Source organism: Ahaetulla prasina, chromosome 8 (assembly GCF_028640845.1).
Source record: "Ahaetulla prasina isolate Xishuangbanna chromosome 8, ASM2864084v1, whole genome shotgun sequence".
NCBI lineage: Eukaryota > Metazoa > Chordata > Lepidosauria > Squamata > Colubridae > Ahaetulla > Ahaetulla prasina.
In genome coordinates this window covers 8,556,020-8,570,476 of record NC_080546.1, presented here as the reverse complement: position 1 = coordinate 8,570,476, position 14,457 = coordinate 8,556,020, and the positions used below count along the sequence as shown (strand labels likewise).

The window sequence follows — 14,457 nt, the reverse complement described above, 5'->3', positions numbered from 1 at the left end:
ATTTTGTCAGCTGCCGCAGAACCATGGGCTTGGTGGTTCTGCTTCATCATTAAACCATCTTTCCAATCAGCCTCCATGTTTCCAGTGTCTTTCTCCTGGCTTGGAACTGAACCCAGATGGATATTATTATTATTATTATTATTATTATTATTATTATTATTATTATTATTATTATTATTATTATTAATTCGATTTTTATACCGCCCTTCTCCCGAAGGACTCAGGGCGGTGTACAGCCAAGATAAAACAAACGGTACAATATACAATTAAAATACAGATTAAAAAACTTATTAGATAATTGGCCTAGAAACTTTAAAATATATAAAACTAAAAAAACCCTTAAAATTAATAATAGAAAATTTAAAACCAATAAAATTTAAGCCAGCCCCGCGCGAATAAATAGATGTGTTTTCAATTCGTGGCGGAAGGTCCGAAGGTCAGGTATTTGGCGTAAACCCGGGGGAAGTTCGTTCCAGAGGGTGGGAGCCCCCACAGAGAAGGATCTTCTTCCTATGCAAGGATAGGAGAAGGATATTTCTTCCTATGCAATGTTTGGCCGAAATGATTGTAAATCACCCAAGTAGGATCGATACTTTTTCATCAATGCGGGTAAGTCCTCGACTTACGTATCACAAACGAGTCCAAAATTTCCTCTGCTTGGCGAAATGGCCGTTAAATACGTCTTCCCTCATTTTATGACCTTTCTTGCCACAGCTGCTGAGTGAATCACCGCAGTTGTTAAGCAAATAACCTGGCTATAAAGTGAAGCCGGCTTCCTCACTGACTTTGCTGGTCAGAAGGTCACAAAAAGGGGATCACATGACTCTGGGACACTGCGATCATCATAAATATGAGTCAGTTGCCAAGCGTCAAAATTTTGATCACGTGTGTTGTGACTCCGGCCCCCAAGCCTGTCCTCATGGAGGAGGATGACTCTGAGAGTGATGAGGAGGAGCCGATAAGGCCTTCCTCTCCAGGACTCTCCTCTCTGGCACCGCCCCAGGCTCCAGCTGCAGGCCAGGAGGAGGAGATGATAAGGCCTTCCTCTCCCGGACCCTCCTCCTACCTGGCAATGCCTCAGGCTCCAGCTGCTGAGGATCAATCTTGGATTGACCAGAGGCAGCGACGAAAAGTTAAGCATGCGCAGCAAAGCAAGAGGTGTGGCAGGCTCAGAGATAGCTGAGTCACTGAGCCACACCCCACAGGGGATAAAAGCGGGTGGAGTTGCCATCTGGCCCTTGTGATGGACAAAAGCTTCAAAGTATGAACTTTGCATCTGTTGTGTCTCGTCCGATCTCACCACCACAGCCGGGGTCTGCTTCCGAACGCTGAAGAATGTCCTAGCATGCCTCCCGGCCCCAGCCCTGGCTCCATGCCCAGACAGGCTGAGGAGGGGGCATCTCCCGGCCCCAGCCCTGGCTCCATGCCCAGACAGGCTGAAGAAGAGCAAGTATCTCCAGCCCCCAGCTCTGGCTCCATGCCCAGGCAAACGGAGCAACTAGACCCCTCCCCCTCCTCCACAGCATGTGAGCCTGAGGAAGGTTTATTACCAACAGCTGCCGATTGGAGTGACCCTCGCTTCAGAAGAATTGATAGGCAGCGGCGTCAGAAGGAAGGGAGGGGCAGGCCTGGATAAGTGCTGAGTCATGGAGCCACACCCCATGGCCTATATAAAGGATCTGCTTTCTGGCAGTCTCTGAGTCAGGCAAAGTCTAAACATATCTTGCTGAAGTCACTTTCTGGTCTCCTGCCTGCCCTGAGGACTTTGCTAGGACTTTGGCAGAGCTGCAGAGGCACACCTGATTCGGATTTCCCTGACCCGGCCGTCAGCGGAGGAGTGGGACACGACAGCATTGGCTGTTTTGGAATTAAAGGCCTGGGTTGTGTAAAGGATTCTTCTGTGTGCTCTTGGCTGCCCTGGCAACTGATTACAGACACGTGGGTTTCCATCTCCGAAAGAGATAAGGAACTTGGCACTTGGCAGGCATTTGGACTGTAGCTGCCAAGTCTGTTGTCCACGAGGGAAATCCAGGTTGGTTGAACAATAAAGGTCTATTAGCCGCTCACTTCTGCGTGAGGTGGGGAGGGGGACAGAACAACGTGGCTGGTGCGCACATGCGTGCTGGAACTGAGCGAAGGCAATGCTCGCATGCCCACAGATATGGCTCCACATGCCACCTGTGGCCCGCATGCCATAGGTTCGCCATCACGGAAGTAGGAAATCAGACCGTTTGAATGACCGATCAACAAAGAGAACCAATCAGCCGCTCACAATTTAAAGATAGCTCCAAACAAACAACCAATCACAAGAACCAACTGACCACACTGAGACATTTCTAAGCTAAGGAGGACAGGACAAGACAACCCTACTGATGATGTTACCTAGTATGGTAACGAAACGTTCAGAAACTTACATTGAAACAAGCTTGGAGAGCAAACCACTGCCAAAACTTTATACATATCTTACCAGGCCATCACAGTTGCTCACGGCGACAGAAGCTCCTGTGACATCCACCAGATCGCCAATGTAAGCACAGTTGGTCCGTAGGGATTCCTTTTTCCATAGCCTCTCCGTGACCCCCTCACCTCGATCCTGGTGAACCTCTTCTGTGTCATTGTAGGACAATGGAGAATCTTCATACCATTCCACCACTGCACCAGAAGCTATCAGACGAGTGTTAGGCCGCAGTCGGAGGTGAAATTCTCTCCCAAAAGCGGATACATTGAAGTAGAGTTCCTTGGGTTGGGTTGGCGAAACTTCCCTTACTAATCTTCTCACATGTCTTACGGAAACAAAGTTGGAAACGTAGCTTCCGTCTGCGCTGCTGCGGACTGGGATGGTTAAGGCATATGGTTTTAGGCTGTGCTTTGTTGTTTCTGTTTTTAAAAAGAGAGAATTTATTTACACATTGATTCCTTGACTCTTTCCTTCCTTCCTTCCATCCTTCCATCCTCCCTTCCTGATTTGTTTCAAAATTTGATTTTGTTTATCTCTGATGAGACTGCTCTGTCTCTATTCTCTTCTACAAAATTAAAGTTCAAATGTTTCCTTCCTTCCTTCCTTCCTTCCTTCCTTCCTTCCTTCCTTCCTTCCTTCCTTCCTTCCTTCCTTCCTTCCTTCCTGATTTCGTTTCAAAATTTATTGTTTATCTCTGATGAGATTGCTCTGTCTCTGTTCTCTTCTACATGATTAAAGTTCAAATGTTTCCTTCCTTCCTTCCTTCCTCTTCCTTTCCTTTCCTTTCCCTTCCTTTCTTCCCCTTCATTACTCTGTCTCCCTCTTCCTTCCTTCCTTCCTTCCTCCCTTCCTCCCTTCCTCCCTTCCTCCCTTCCTCCCTCCCTTCCTGATTTCATTTCAATATTTGATTTTGTTTATCTCTGATGAGATTGCTCCCTCTCTGTTCTCTTCTACACAATTAAAGTTCAAATCCTTCCTTCCTTCCTTCCTTCCTTCCTTCCTTCCTTCCTTCCTTCCTTCCTTCCTTCCTTCCTTCCTTCCTTCCAAGATCAATAACCACAAAATCTTCTTGGAACAAAATTTTGTGCAACTGACAGTCTTGGTTTTGGCCATGTTAAGATGGCTGGGCCTTATTTCCTTCACCCTGAGTAGTATCACTAAAACCTCCACGATATGGAATCCTATCACCATACATGGTGCCTTATGCAGAAACTGTACTCTTTGGATGCTTCATCTTAGCTAAAATCAGGTTTTTTTTCCAGGTCTAGGACACACAGGGCTCTCCCCAGACAAGCTCTCAAAGACACCTAACCCTCTCCAGTCTTGTATTGCTTTCTGAGATGGTCTACAGAAGACCATGATGGCTTGTCTTTAAGATCTCTCTTAAGCACCCAAACAAACAAGCCGGAACTTAGTTTCCATTGGAAGATTTATTTAATTTTTTCTTTTTCATAGGAGAAAGAGTTAGTTGCTAAGCCATCAAAAGAAAGCATAGATTTAAAAAAGATTTGAACGCATCGCACCAGTAATTCCCTTCTATGGTCACTTCGTTAAAACATAGCGGATGAAAGATCAGGACGGAGCAATAATTCAGAAGAGAACTGGTAGAAGAATGTGAATGGAGTACCTAGCCAAGGCTTTCTTCCAGGTATCTGATTAATCCTGGCTCGTTCATCTCGCCAGCAAAAAATGTTCCAATCACATGTACGGTAACATAAGGAACAACCACAGGTTAAGGAAATACAGGGTGCACACCAAGGGTGAAATCTACTTACCTTCCTTACCGGTTCGGAAGTGCACGCGTCACGTGCGATTTTGGACCCTCTGCGCGTGCGCAAAGCCTTCAGCGCATGCGCAGAGGGTCAAAAACAGGTTACTTCCCGGTTAAAACCAGGAAGTAACGACATCCGGGTGAGTGGGCAGAGCCTCGCGCTGCCTCTGCTACCGGTTCGCCGAACCACGCACGACACGCCCGAACCGGTGTGAACCAGTAGCATTTCACCCCTGGTGGTCTCTTAGGCTTGGCTTGGCTTGGCTTAATGTAGTCCTACACAAAGGTCCTTGGCTACATTTAATAATAATAATAATAATAATAATAATAATAATAATAATAATAATAATAATAATAATTTAATTTTTATACTGCCCTTCTCCCAAAGGACTCAGGGCGATGAACAGGCAGATAAAACAATACAATATATTACAATAAAAACATTATTAAAAAACTTATTCAATATGGCCTAAATTTAAAATAAAATACATAATATAAAATAAGCCCCAGTAAAATCCAATTAAAAACCCTATTAAGCCAGTCCTGCTCGGAAGAACAAATATGTCTTCAGCTCGCGGCGAAAGGTCCGGAGGTCAGGAAGTTGTCGAAGTCCTGGGGGAAGCTCATTCCAGAGGGTAGGTGCCCCCACAGAGAAGGCTCTCCCCCTGGGGGTCGCCAGCCTACACTGTTTGGCAGACGGCACCCTGAGAAGACCCTCTCTATGGGAGCGTACCGGCCGGTGGGAGGCATGTGGTAACAGAAGGCGGTCCCGAATTTAAAGCTGAAGAGTCAGGAGAGGGAGTGCCCAGGAATGAAAACCATGATTCAATGTTGCCATCCCAATCAGAATAACAGAATAAGAGAGTTGAGAGGTACCCTGGAGGTCTTCTAGTCCAACCCCCTGCTTAAAGAAGAGACCCTATACACCGCGATGGCAAACCTATGACATGCATGCCAGAAGTGGCACGCAGCGCTCTCTATGGGCACATGAGCCGTCACCCCAGTTCAGCTCCGTCAGGCCTACATGCGCACCTCCCGCCCGACAGCTGGTCTTCGGGGGACTGCCACGCATGTGTGGGGGGAATGTAGGCACACATGCGCGGGGCACATGTGGTAGGTGCGCACATGTGGGGGGGTGGGGGGTGCATGGCAGGCCATGCACACATGCATGGGGCAGGGCACATGCACACCGGGATGGGCTGAATGCACGAGGGCCACACACGCATAGCATTTGTGGGGTTCGGGGGCGCATGTTCACATTCGCACGCACGCTTTTAGCACTCGGTCCAGAAAAGATTAGCCATCACTGCCTTATCCTATTCCAGACAAATGGTTGTCCAAATCTCTTCTTAAACAACCCCAGTGTTGGAGTACTCACAATTTCCAGAGGCGAGCCGTTCCACTGGTTAATTGTTCTCACTGGTTAGGAAATTTCTCCTTAATTCTAGGTTGTTTCTCTCCTTGATTACTTTCCATCGGTTGCTTCCTGTCCTGCCTTCAGGTGCTTTGGAGAATCGGTCGATCCCCTCCTCTTCTTTGTGGCAGCCCCTTAAGGGGCCTCTGTGGCTCAGACTGGTAAGACAGTCTGTTATTAACAGCAGCTGCCTGCAATTACTGCAGGTTCAAGTCCCACCAGGCCCAAGGTTGACTCAGCCTTCCATCCTTTATAAGGTAGGTAAAATGAGGACCCAGATTGTTGGGGGGGCAATAAGTTGACTTTGTATATAATATACAAATGGATGAAGACTATTGCTTGACATAGTGTAAGCCGCCCTGAGTCTTCGGAGAAGGGCGGGATATAAATGCAAATTTAAAAAAAAATGGGAAGACTGGTATCAGGTCTCCCTAGTCCTTCTTTTCATTAAATAAGACATTCCCACTTCCTGCAACGTTTCGTCGTGAAAAACTCATCTCTGTTCGATGGCTGCCTACTATCTTACTCTGCTGATTAAAAGCCCCAAAAGTTAACGGCGAAATCCCAATGTTTTCAGGAGTCTCTCCAAATGAAAGGTGCTTCCTTAAAACCAAGCAGGTGCAGATTGCAAAAATTAGCCAGTGGAGAATGAGCTCTTCAACAACTGTGTGTGTGTGTGTGTGTGTGTGTGTGTGTGTGTGTAGGGGGCGTCGTTGGCAAGAGATTCCACAGGGGCCATTCAAAATTCTCTTGTAGATTCAGAATTAATGACCAGCCCTTGCATTGCTCGAGGATGTCTGGTTTCAGCTTGCAAAGAGCAGCCAAGTTCACCTCTTGAAATGCAGTGAGCCAACATCCACTTGGCGTGACGTTTGAATGTACTTAGGCTGGAAACTTTTTTTTTTTAATTTATTTCTTTTTGTCACAACAGTATACATAAACAATTGTCATAGATAAAACAACATATCTTGAAGAAAATATATATATATATATAAGTAAAAAACTATGCATCAGCTATATTAATTTGATATAATGAAGGGAACAATAGGACAGGAACGGTAGGCATTTTTGTGCTCTTATGCACGCCCCTTATAGTCCTCTTAGGAATGGGATGAGGTCAATAGTAGACAGTTTTTGATTGAAGATTTTGGGATTTTGAGTAGAGACTACGGAGTCAGGTAATGAGTTCCAAGCATTAACAACTCTGTTACAGAAGTCATATTTTCTGCAATCAAGTTTGAAGCGGTTGACATTTAGCTTGAATCTATTTTTTGCTCCTGTAATATTGCGATTGAAGCTGAAGTAGTCTTTTACAGGAAGGATATTGCAATAGATGATTTTGTGTGTTAAACACAGGTCTTGTCGGAGTCAATTTGACCTCCTTCCCTTCCTCTTGGGGGTAGATCCTGCTTTGGTCCTCGAAGAGATCTAGCAGGGCAGATCTTTCCTGACGCCAAAGATACGGGGGAGTCCTTGACTTACGACCCCAACGGAGCTCAAAATTACTCAGTCGGTTGTGACATGAAGGTTGTCCCATTTTATGACCTTTCTCGTTAACCAAATCACGGCAGGCGTTAAGTCAGAGGTGGGCTGCTGGGGGTGTACAGGGGTTCAGGAGAACCTCTTGCTAAGATTCTGTGGAGAACCCCCAAATCCCACTCCTGGCTGGCCCCGCCCACCCCTCCCCTCCCCTCTCAGGAGTCCACATGCAGCCCATTTTGGATGCCGGTATGCGTGGAGGCTCAGGGAGGTCAAAAAACGGGCCTACCAGAAGCTCAGAAAGGGCCTCCGGAAGGCCTCCAGAGCCTGGGGAGGCCGTTTTCGCTCTTCTGGAGGCTCAAAGAAAGCCTCCGGAGCCTGGGGAGGGCAAAAACTCCCCCCACCACCACCATGGCACAGGAGGCCGACTAGGCCACACCCACCATAGCCACACCCACCCAGCAACCAGGCAATTTTTGAAGCCCACCCCTACGTAAAGTTCATAAGGTGGTTGTTAAGTGAATCTGGCTTCCCCGATGAATTTCTTTCTTTCTTTCTTTTTTTTTTATTTGCATTTATATCCCGCCCTTCTCCGAAGACTCAGGGCGGCTTACACTATGTCAAGCAATAGTCTTCATCCATTTGTATATTATATACAAAGTCAACTTTTATTGCCCCCAACAATCTGGGTCCTCATTTTACCTACCTTATAAAGGATGGAAGGCTGAGTCAACCTTGGGCCTGGTGGGACTTGAACCTGCAGTAATTGCAGGCAGCTGCTGTTAATAACAGACTGCATCGAATAGCATATGAGTAAATTTAGGAAATATTTTGTATTAGATATATTTCTGAAGGAGAGGGGAATTGAGAGTGTGATTAAGTGTGGAGTGACTAGAGATTATAATTTAGGATTTATTTTGGATTATGATTGTTAGTTTTGATACCCTGCATTTTGTTCTGGGAAGTCGGGGTGGGGGTGGGGGTAAGGGAGGGAAACTGGGGGTTTTGAGGGTAGAGGATGGAGTGATGGTTAATGTACAGGGATTATTGAAGAATTAATGTAGGGTCGGGTCTGCCCAGTTACCATTTTAGAACGGTGGGGAGGGAGAAAAGAGAGAGTAGGAGGTAGGAAAGAGGAGAAGAGGAAGGAAGAGGGATAGTAGAGGGAGAAGGAAGGTGTAGGGTGGAGGGAGGAGAGGATGTAGATAAGAGAAGGAGAGGAAGGTTTGGAAAGAAGGTAGAAGAAGGTAGAAGAGGGAAGAGAGTTAAAAAGGGGGGTGGTGACTGGGCAGGCCCGACTAATTGTATATAATTGTACATTGGATGAATTATTTGATATGGTTGTAAAAATAAAACTTTTTTATTAAAAAAAAATATATATATAACAGACTGCATTAGTCTGTTGAGCCACCAGAGGCCCTTTCCTTGTCAGACGGTCGCAAAAGGGCATCACGTGACCCCGGGACACGTCATAAATATCCGTTGTCAAGCATCCAAATTTTGATCGTGTGACCCGGGGGGGGATGCTAGTGCTAAGTGTGAAAAAAACGGCCGTAAGTCAACTTCTTTTAATGCCGCTGTCACATCAAATGGTTGCTAAATGAACTGTTGTAAGTCAAGGACTATCTATATCCGTGCTTTTTTTTTCTTTTCCTCTAGCTCCTCTTCTCCTCTAAGGTGCCATCTGCGGATGAATGAAAATGACTCAGGGTTTAATTTATGCATTGGCAGACGGCACTCAAACCCCAGAAAATTTTGCTGTTTGCTTTCCAGGATTCTGGGGTTGTAGCTCTGAAACGCAGATTTCTCTCAAAATAGGGGATCAACCTATTCTCCAAAGCACCTGAGGGCAGGACAAGAAGCAACAGATGGAAACTAATCAAGGAGAGAACCAGCCTAGAATTAAAAAGAAATTTCCTGACAGTTAGAACAATGAACCAATGGAACTCCTTGCCTCCAGAGGTTGTGGGTGCTCCAACATTGGAGGTTTTTAAGAAGAGACTGGACAGCCCCTTGTCCAGTCATGGTACAGGGTCTCCTGTTTGAGCAAGGGTTGGACTAGATCAGGGGTCTCCAACCTTGGAAACTTTAAGCCTGGTGGACTTCAACTTTAAAGCGCTCCATGGCATAGAACCGGGTTACTTACGGGACCGCCTGCTGCTACCGGCGACCTCCCATCGACCAGTGCGCTCCCATAGGGAGGTTCTCCTCAGGGTGCCGTTGGCCAGTCAATGTCAGCTGGCGGTGCCCAGGGGGAGGGCCTTCTCTGGAACAAGCTACCACCAGGTATCCGCCAACTCCCTGATCTTTGGACCTTTCGACGCGAGCTGAAAACATTTCTGTTTCATCGCGCAGGACTGGCCTAGTGGGGTTTTAATAAGGGGTTTTACTGGTTTTAAGTTCTTCAACCAACTCTAAATTTTCCTTTTAAACTGGTTTTAAAAATTGTACTAATTGTTTTTACTTTGGCTGTAAACCGCCCTGAGTCCTTTGGGAGAAGGGCGATATAGAAATTGAAACAATAAATAAATAAATAAATAAATAAATAAATAAATAAATAAATAAATAAATAAATAAATAAATAAACTCCCAGAATTCCGCAGCCAGCTTTACTGGCTGGGGAATTTTGAGAGTTGAAGTCCGTCAGGCTTAAAGTTGCCAAGGTTGGAGACCTCTAGACTAGATGAACTACAAAGTCCCTTTCAACTCTATTAAACAGTTAAAATAAAACGGAACCAGGAAAGCCACGGTATTCCCCCCGTGACATTGTTTGGAAGAGGGAGTTGGATTTGGAAGACGTATTAACACCTTTGCGCTTCGATGTTCGAGAAGATTCTTGAGAACACTGTAGGCAACCCAATAACCCTAATATAAGCAGATGGATCGCGAACAGAAATGCACACCCAGAGTTCTCACTCAAGCCACCAATGACTCAAACTATTCTGCTTTGAACCTATATGAGGAGACCCAGCTCTCCGGAGGAAGTCATAACGCTGGGAAAGATGGACGCTCCATCCACCAACGCCACGTTGTACCACAGACTGTCCAGGAGTTGGGGGATGCTTTAGCCCAGATGTGGGAGGAGATCCCTCAGGAGACCATCCACCACCTCATCAGGAGCATGTCCAGGCATTGTAGGGAGGCCACACACGCTACTGAGCCTCATTTTAACTTGTTTTAAGGACATTACATCCAAGTTGGATCAGCCTGTAGTGTTGTTTTTCCACTTTAATTTTGAGCGTAACTTCAAATCCAGACCTCCATGGGTTGCTCAATTTGATTTCCATTGATAATTTTTGTGTGATTGTGTTGTCAGCACATTCAACTGCTGTATATTGTGTTGTTTAAGTGTTACCTTTATTTTTTTGAGCAGCTTATTACATGCAAATAAATAAACAACAAATAACCAAATTGGAGTGGTGCGGTGGCCTAGAGGTGGCGCTCTCGCCTCACAATCAGGAGGCTGTGAGTTCGATCCTAGGTAGAGGCTGACATTTCTCCCTCCCTCCCTCCCTCTCTCTCTCTCTCTCTCTGCAGGTTGAGAATATATCTGCTGAACAAAACTCCGCATTGGTGACAGGAAGGGCATCCGGCCATTAAACAGTCTGCTAGCTCCATTCAGTTGCCCAGACTCTACCCCAGGAAGGGATTATGGGGTCGTTAAAAGATGATGATGATGATGAGAGCAAATTGACCAAAAACCACTTACCTGTTTGAACAGTTTCCTGGTGAGTAGCCTAGAAGAAAGGAGAGAAACATAAATTGACTTCTGATCTCATCCAGAGGGGAAGGACGCTCTAAAAAGCCATTTTTGCAAAAGGTATCCTAGTCAAAGCATCCTAAAATTCCAGGATAAGGAATTTATTCCAGAATCATCAGATTCTCTGGTCTGTTTTCTGGCAAGGTATTCTGACCTAGGCTTCCCAAAAGCACGAAGCAGACTCCTCGTCCCGATAAAACCCCTTTAATTTAGTTTAAAGTGAATTCCTCTCCAGCAAAGTTCCGGCCAACAATCTTTCAAGAGATTTCACAACTACCAACCGTTATCAGACGTGGAGAGCGGCTAGGCCGATATCTTCCAAATGCCACGTTGGAGCAGACAATACTTGGCAAGAAATCAGGAACAGATCTTCACACTCATGAATTGAACTAATTGTCTCCTGCAAACTCCCCTCCTCCCCTTTTGCTCCTCTTTATTCCCTATGGGAGGGGCCATTCACCGTCCACCTGTGGCTTTACTCCTGAGTCGACCCTTGTTCCTTAGCTGTTCCCTTCTCCTGGCAGCTCTGCACATGCACACATTGGGAACAGGCTCCAGCTGTTCTTCTGCCCCACTGATGTCCGACTCCGAAGGCAGTTGACAACTGTCAGACGGCCATGGCCCCATCTCTGCCTCCAACGCAGAGCACTCATCAGAGGCTTTCCCAGGCTCCTGGACGGGCCCATGTTCCTTCCCAACCTCCTCAATGTCTGAGTCTGCCTCCAGCTGTGCTGGCCGCTGGAAGGCCACAACACAAGGATGAAGACGAGACAAGAGGCAGGGGCATCAAAGGAAGATTTCAACAATTGCTTCTCAGATGCCTTCTATTCAGAGAAGGTACAAAGAGTTGCCGAACAAACGGTTGTAAGTCAAGGACTAACCGGTGTGCACAGTTTTGATCAAGCCAGCAATTACTAGTGGATTAAAAACAAATGGGAATAAGACCACAGTAGATTTCAAAGCTTTCTTTCGAGGAAGTATTCTTGCTAGGAATTTATTATTATTATTGTTATTAAATTATACACAGTATACTAAAGAAGTTGTAATTAATACATTATTTGTGCCCTAGTTCCATATGGACAAATTCCTTGTGTGTGTAATCACACTTGGCCAATAAAGTACAGGCAGTCCTCAATTTAGGACCGCAACTGAGCCCAAAATTTCTGTTGCTGAACGAGTCAATTGTTCAGTGAACTCTGCCCCCATTTTACAACCTTTCTTGCCATGGTTGTTAAGTGAATCTGGCTTCCCCACCCACTTTGCTCACAGAAGGTCACAAAAGGGGATCACGTGACCCCAGGACACTGCAAGCGTCATAAATATGAATCAGTTGCCAATCACATTTGATCACATGAAAAATGGTCATAAGTCACTTTTTTCAGTGCGTTGTAACTTTGAAAGGTCACTAAATGAACTGTTGAAAGTCGAGGATTTATTCTATTCTATTCTATTCTATTCTATTCTATTCTATTCTATTCCACTCCAAATATTCTATTCTATTCTATTCTATTCTATTCTATTCTATTCTATTCCACTCCAAATATTCTATTCTATTCTATTCTATTCTATTCTATTCTATTCTATTCTATTCTATTCTATTCTATTCTATTCTATTCCATTCCATTCCGATTTCTGTTCCGTTCCATTCCATTCCATTTCATTCCGTTCCATTCTATATTTTCTGTTCCGTTCCGTTCCGTTCCGTTCCGTTCCGTTCCATTCCATTCCATTCCATTCTATTCTATTCTACTCTACTCTACTCTACTCTACTCTACTCTACTCTACTCTATTCTATTCCGATTTCTGTTCCGTTCCATTCCATTCCATTTCATTCCGTTCCATTCTATATTTTCTGTTCCGTTCCATTCCATTCCATTCCATTCCATTCCATTCCATTCTATTCTATTCTATTCTATTCTATTCTATTCTATTCTATTCTTCTCTACTCTACTCTATTCTATTCCGATTTCTGTTCTGTTCCATTCCATTCCATTGCGATTTCTGTTCCATTCTGTTCCATTCTATATTTTCTGTTCTGTTCTGTTCTGTTCTGTTCTGTTCTGTTCTGTTCTGCTCTGCTCTGCTCTACTCTACTCTACTCTACTCTACTTTACTTTACTCTATTCCACTCCACTCCACTCCACTCCACCCCACCCCATCCCATCCCATCCCATCCCATCCTTTATAGTCCATATTTCCCAATCGCCCAGAGCCCTCTTACTATCTAGAGCCCCTCTCTAAGGGAGATGGGCAGCTAAGAAATATAAACAAGCAAGCAAACAAATTAAATAAATTAAACAAACAAGCAAACAAACCAAAGGCTCCAGTCTGAAATTCTTGAGGGGAGAAATAGCTACCCTCCTGTCCCTCTTCAAAAACTTTTACTGCATGCAAAAGTTAGCCGCACCGTGCAAGAGTTCGATCCCTCCTCAGTAAGGAAACCAGCAGCTGTGATTTCAAATTCGAGCCGCTCTCTAACCATAAAGTTAGGATTTATGTGTGTCTTAATTTATGTGGGGATTGGCCAGGGAGGGACTTTAAAAGAGCCTCAGACAACTTGGCAGCCTCTGTTTATTCAGGAGGGCTAAACAGTTCACCCATTTTCCCTGCTTTTATGGTCATATAAAAAGAGAGAACGCACCATAAACATAAATATCTATCCATCATCAATATAAAACTGCCTTTAAAAACCCGTGTCCTTTGCCTGCAGCTTTATGGTGTCTCTTTAAACTTGCACGCTGAACTGACTTCAGTTGAGGTTTATCATCCTATGCAGGCAGTCCTTGACTTACAACCATGCGTTTAGGGACCGTTCGAAGTTACAACGGCGCTGAAAAAAAGTGACTTATGACCATTTTTCACACTTACGACCGTTGCCAGTTGCCGAGCATGTGGATTTTGATCGTGTGACCGTGAGAAGGCTGCAACCGTCATAAGTAAAGGCAGTCCTCGGCTTGCAACAGTTCATTTAGCGACCGTTCGGAGTTACAACAGCATTGGAAAAAGCGACTTATGACCGTTTTTCACACTTACGACCGTTGCCAAGCATGCAAATTTTGATCATGTGACCGTGAGAAAGCTGCAACCATCATAAGTAAAGGCAGTCCTTGACTTGCAACAATTTGTTTAGCGACTGTTCGGAGTTACAACAACACTGGAAAAAGCGACTTATGACCGTTTTTCACACTAACGACCGTTGCAACATCTCAAAATTCAGACACTCGGCAACTGAAAGTGTATTTGACAATTGAAGTTATCCCCAGGGGGAGCGGGATAACATGATCCCCTTTGCGACCTTCAGGCAAGCAAAGTCAATGGGGAAACCAGATTCACTTAACAAACCTTTTACTAATTGGCAGGCAAGGACTACCTAAGTTTTTTTTGGCATGTGGGGGGGGGAATCTGCAGAACAAGGGGTGAAATGCTCCCGGTTCAGACCGGATCGCCAGATCCGGTAATGGTGGCGGCAAGTGGTTCAGAGAACCGGTAGCAAAAAGCTGCGTGATCATTAGAGGGTTTTTTTTTACTTTTAAAAGCATTTTTAAAACTCTTCGCCTAAGAAGTTGTAGAAGAAA

The 14,457-nt window shown here is 45.1% G+C and overlaps 1 protein-coding gene across 1 annotated transcript in view; it reads right to left on the bottom strand.

Moving 5' to 3' along the window:
- The window catches only part of ADAMTS3 (ADAM metallopeptidase with thrombospondin type 1 motif 3), a 176,757-nt gene that overhangs the window by 158,874 nt on the left and 3,426 nt on the right, over window positions 1-14,457 (bottom strand). Inside the window, exons 2-3 of the mRNA XM_058192902.1 lie at window positions 10,832-10,859; window positions 2,468-2,877 (exon numbers count right to left, since the gene is read on the bottom strand). Of these exons, the coding sequence (XP_058048885.1) occupies window positions 2,468-2,877; window positions 10,832-10,859 (438 nt within the window). The remainder of the gene's footprint in view (window positions 1-2,467; window positions 2,878-10,831; window positions 10,860-14,457) is intronic.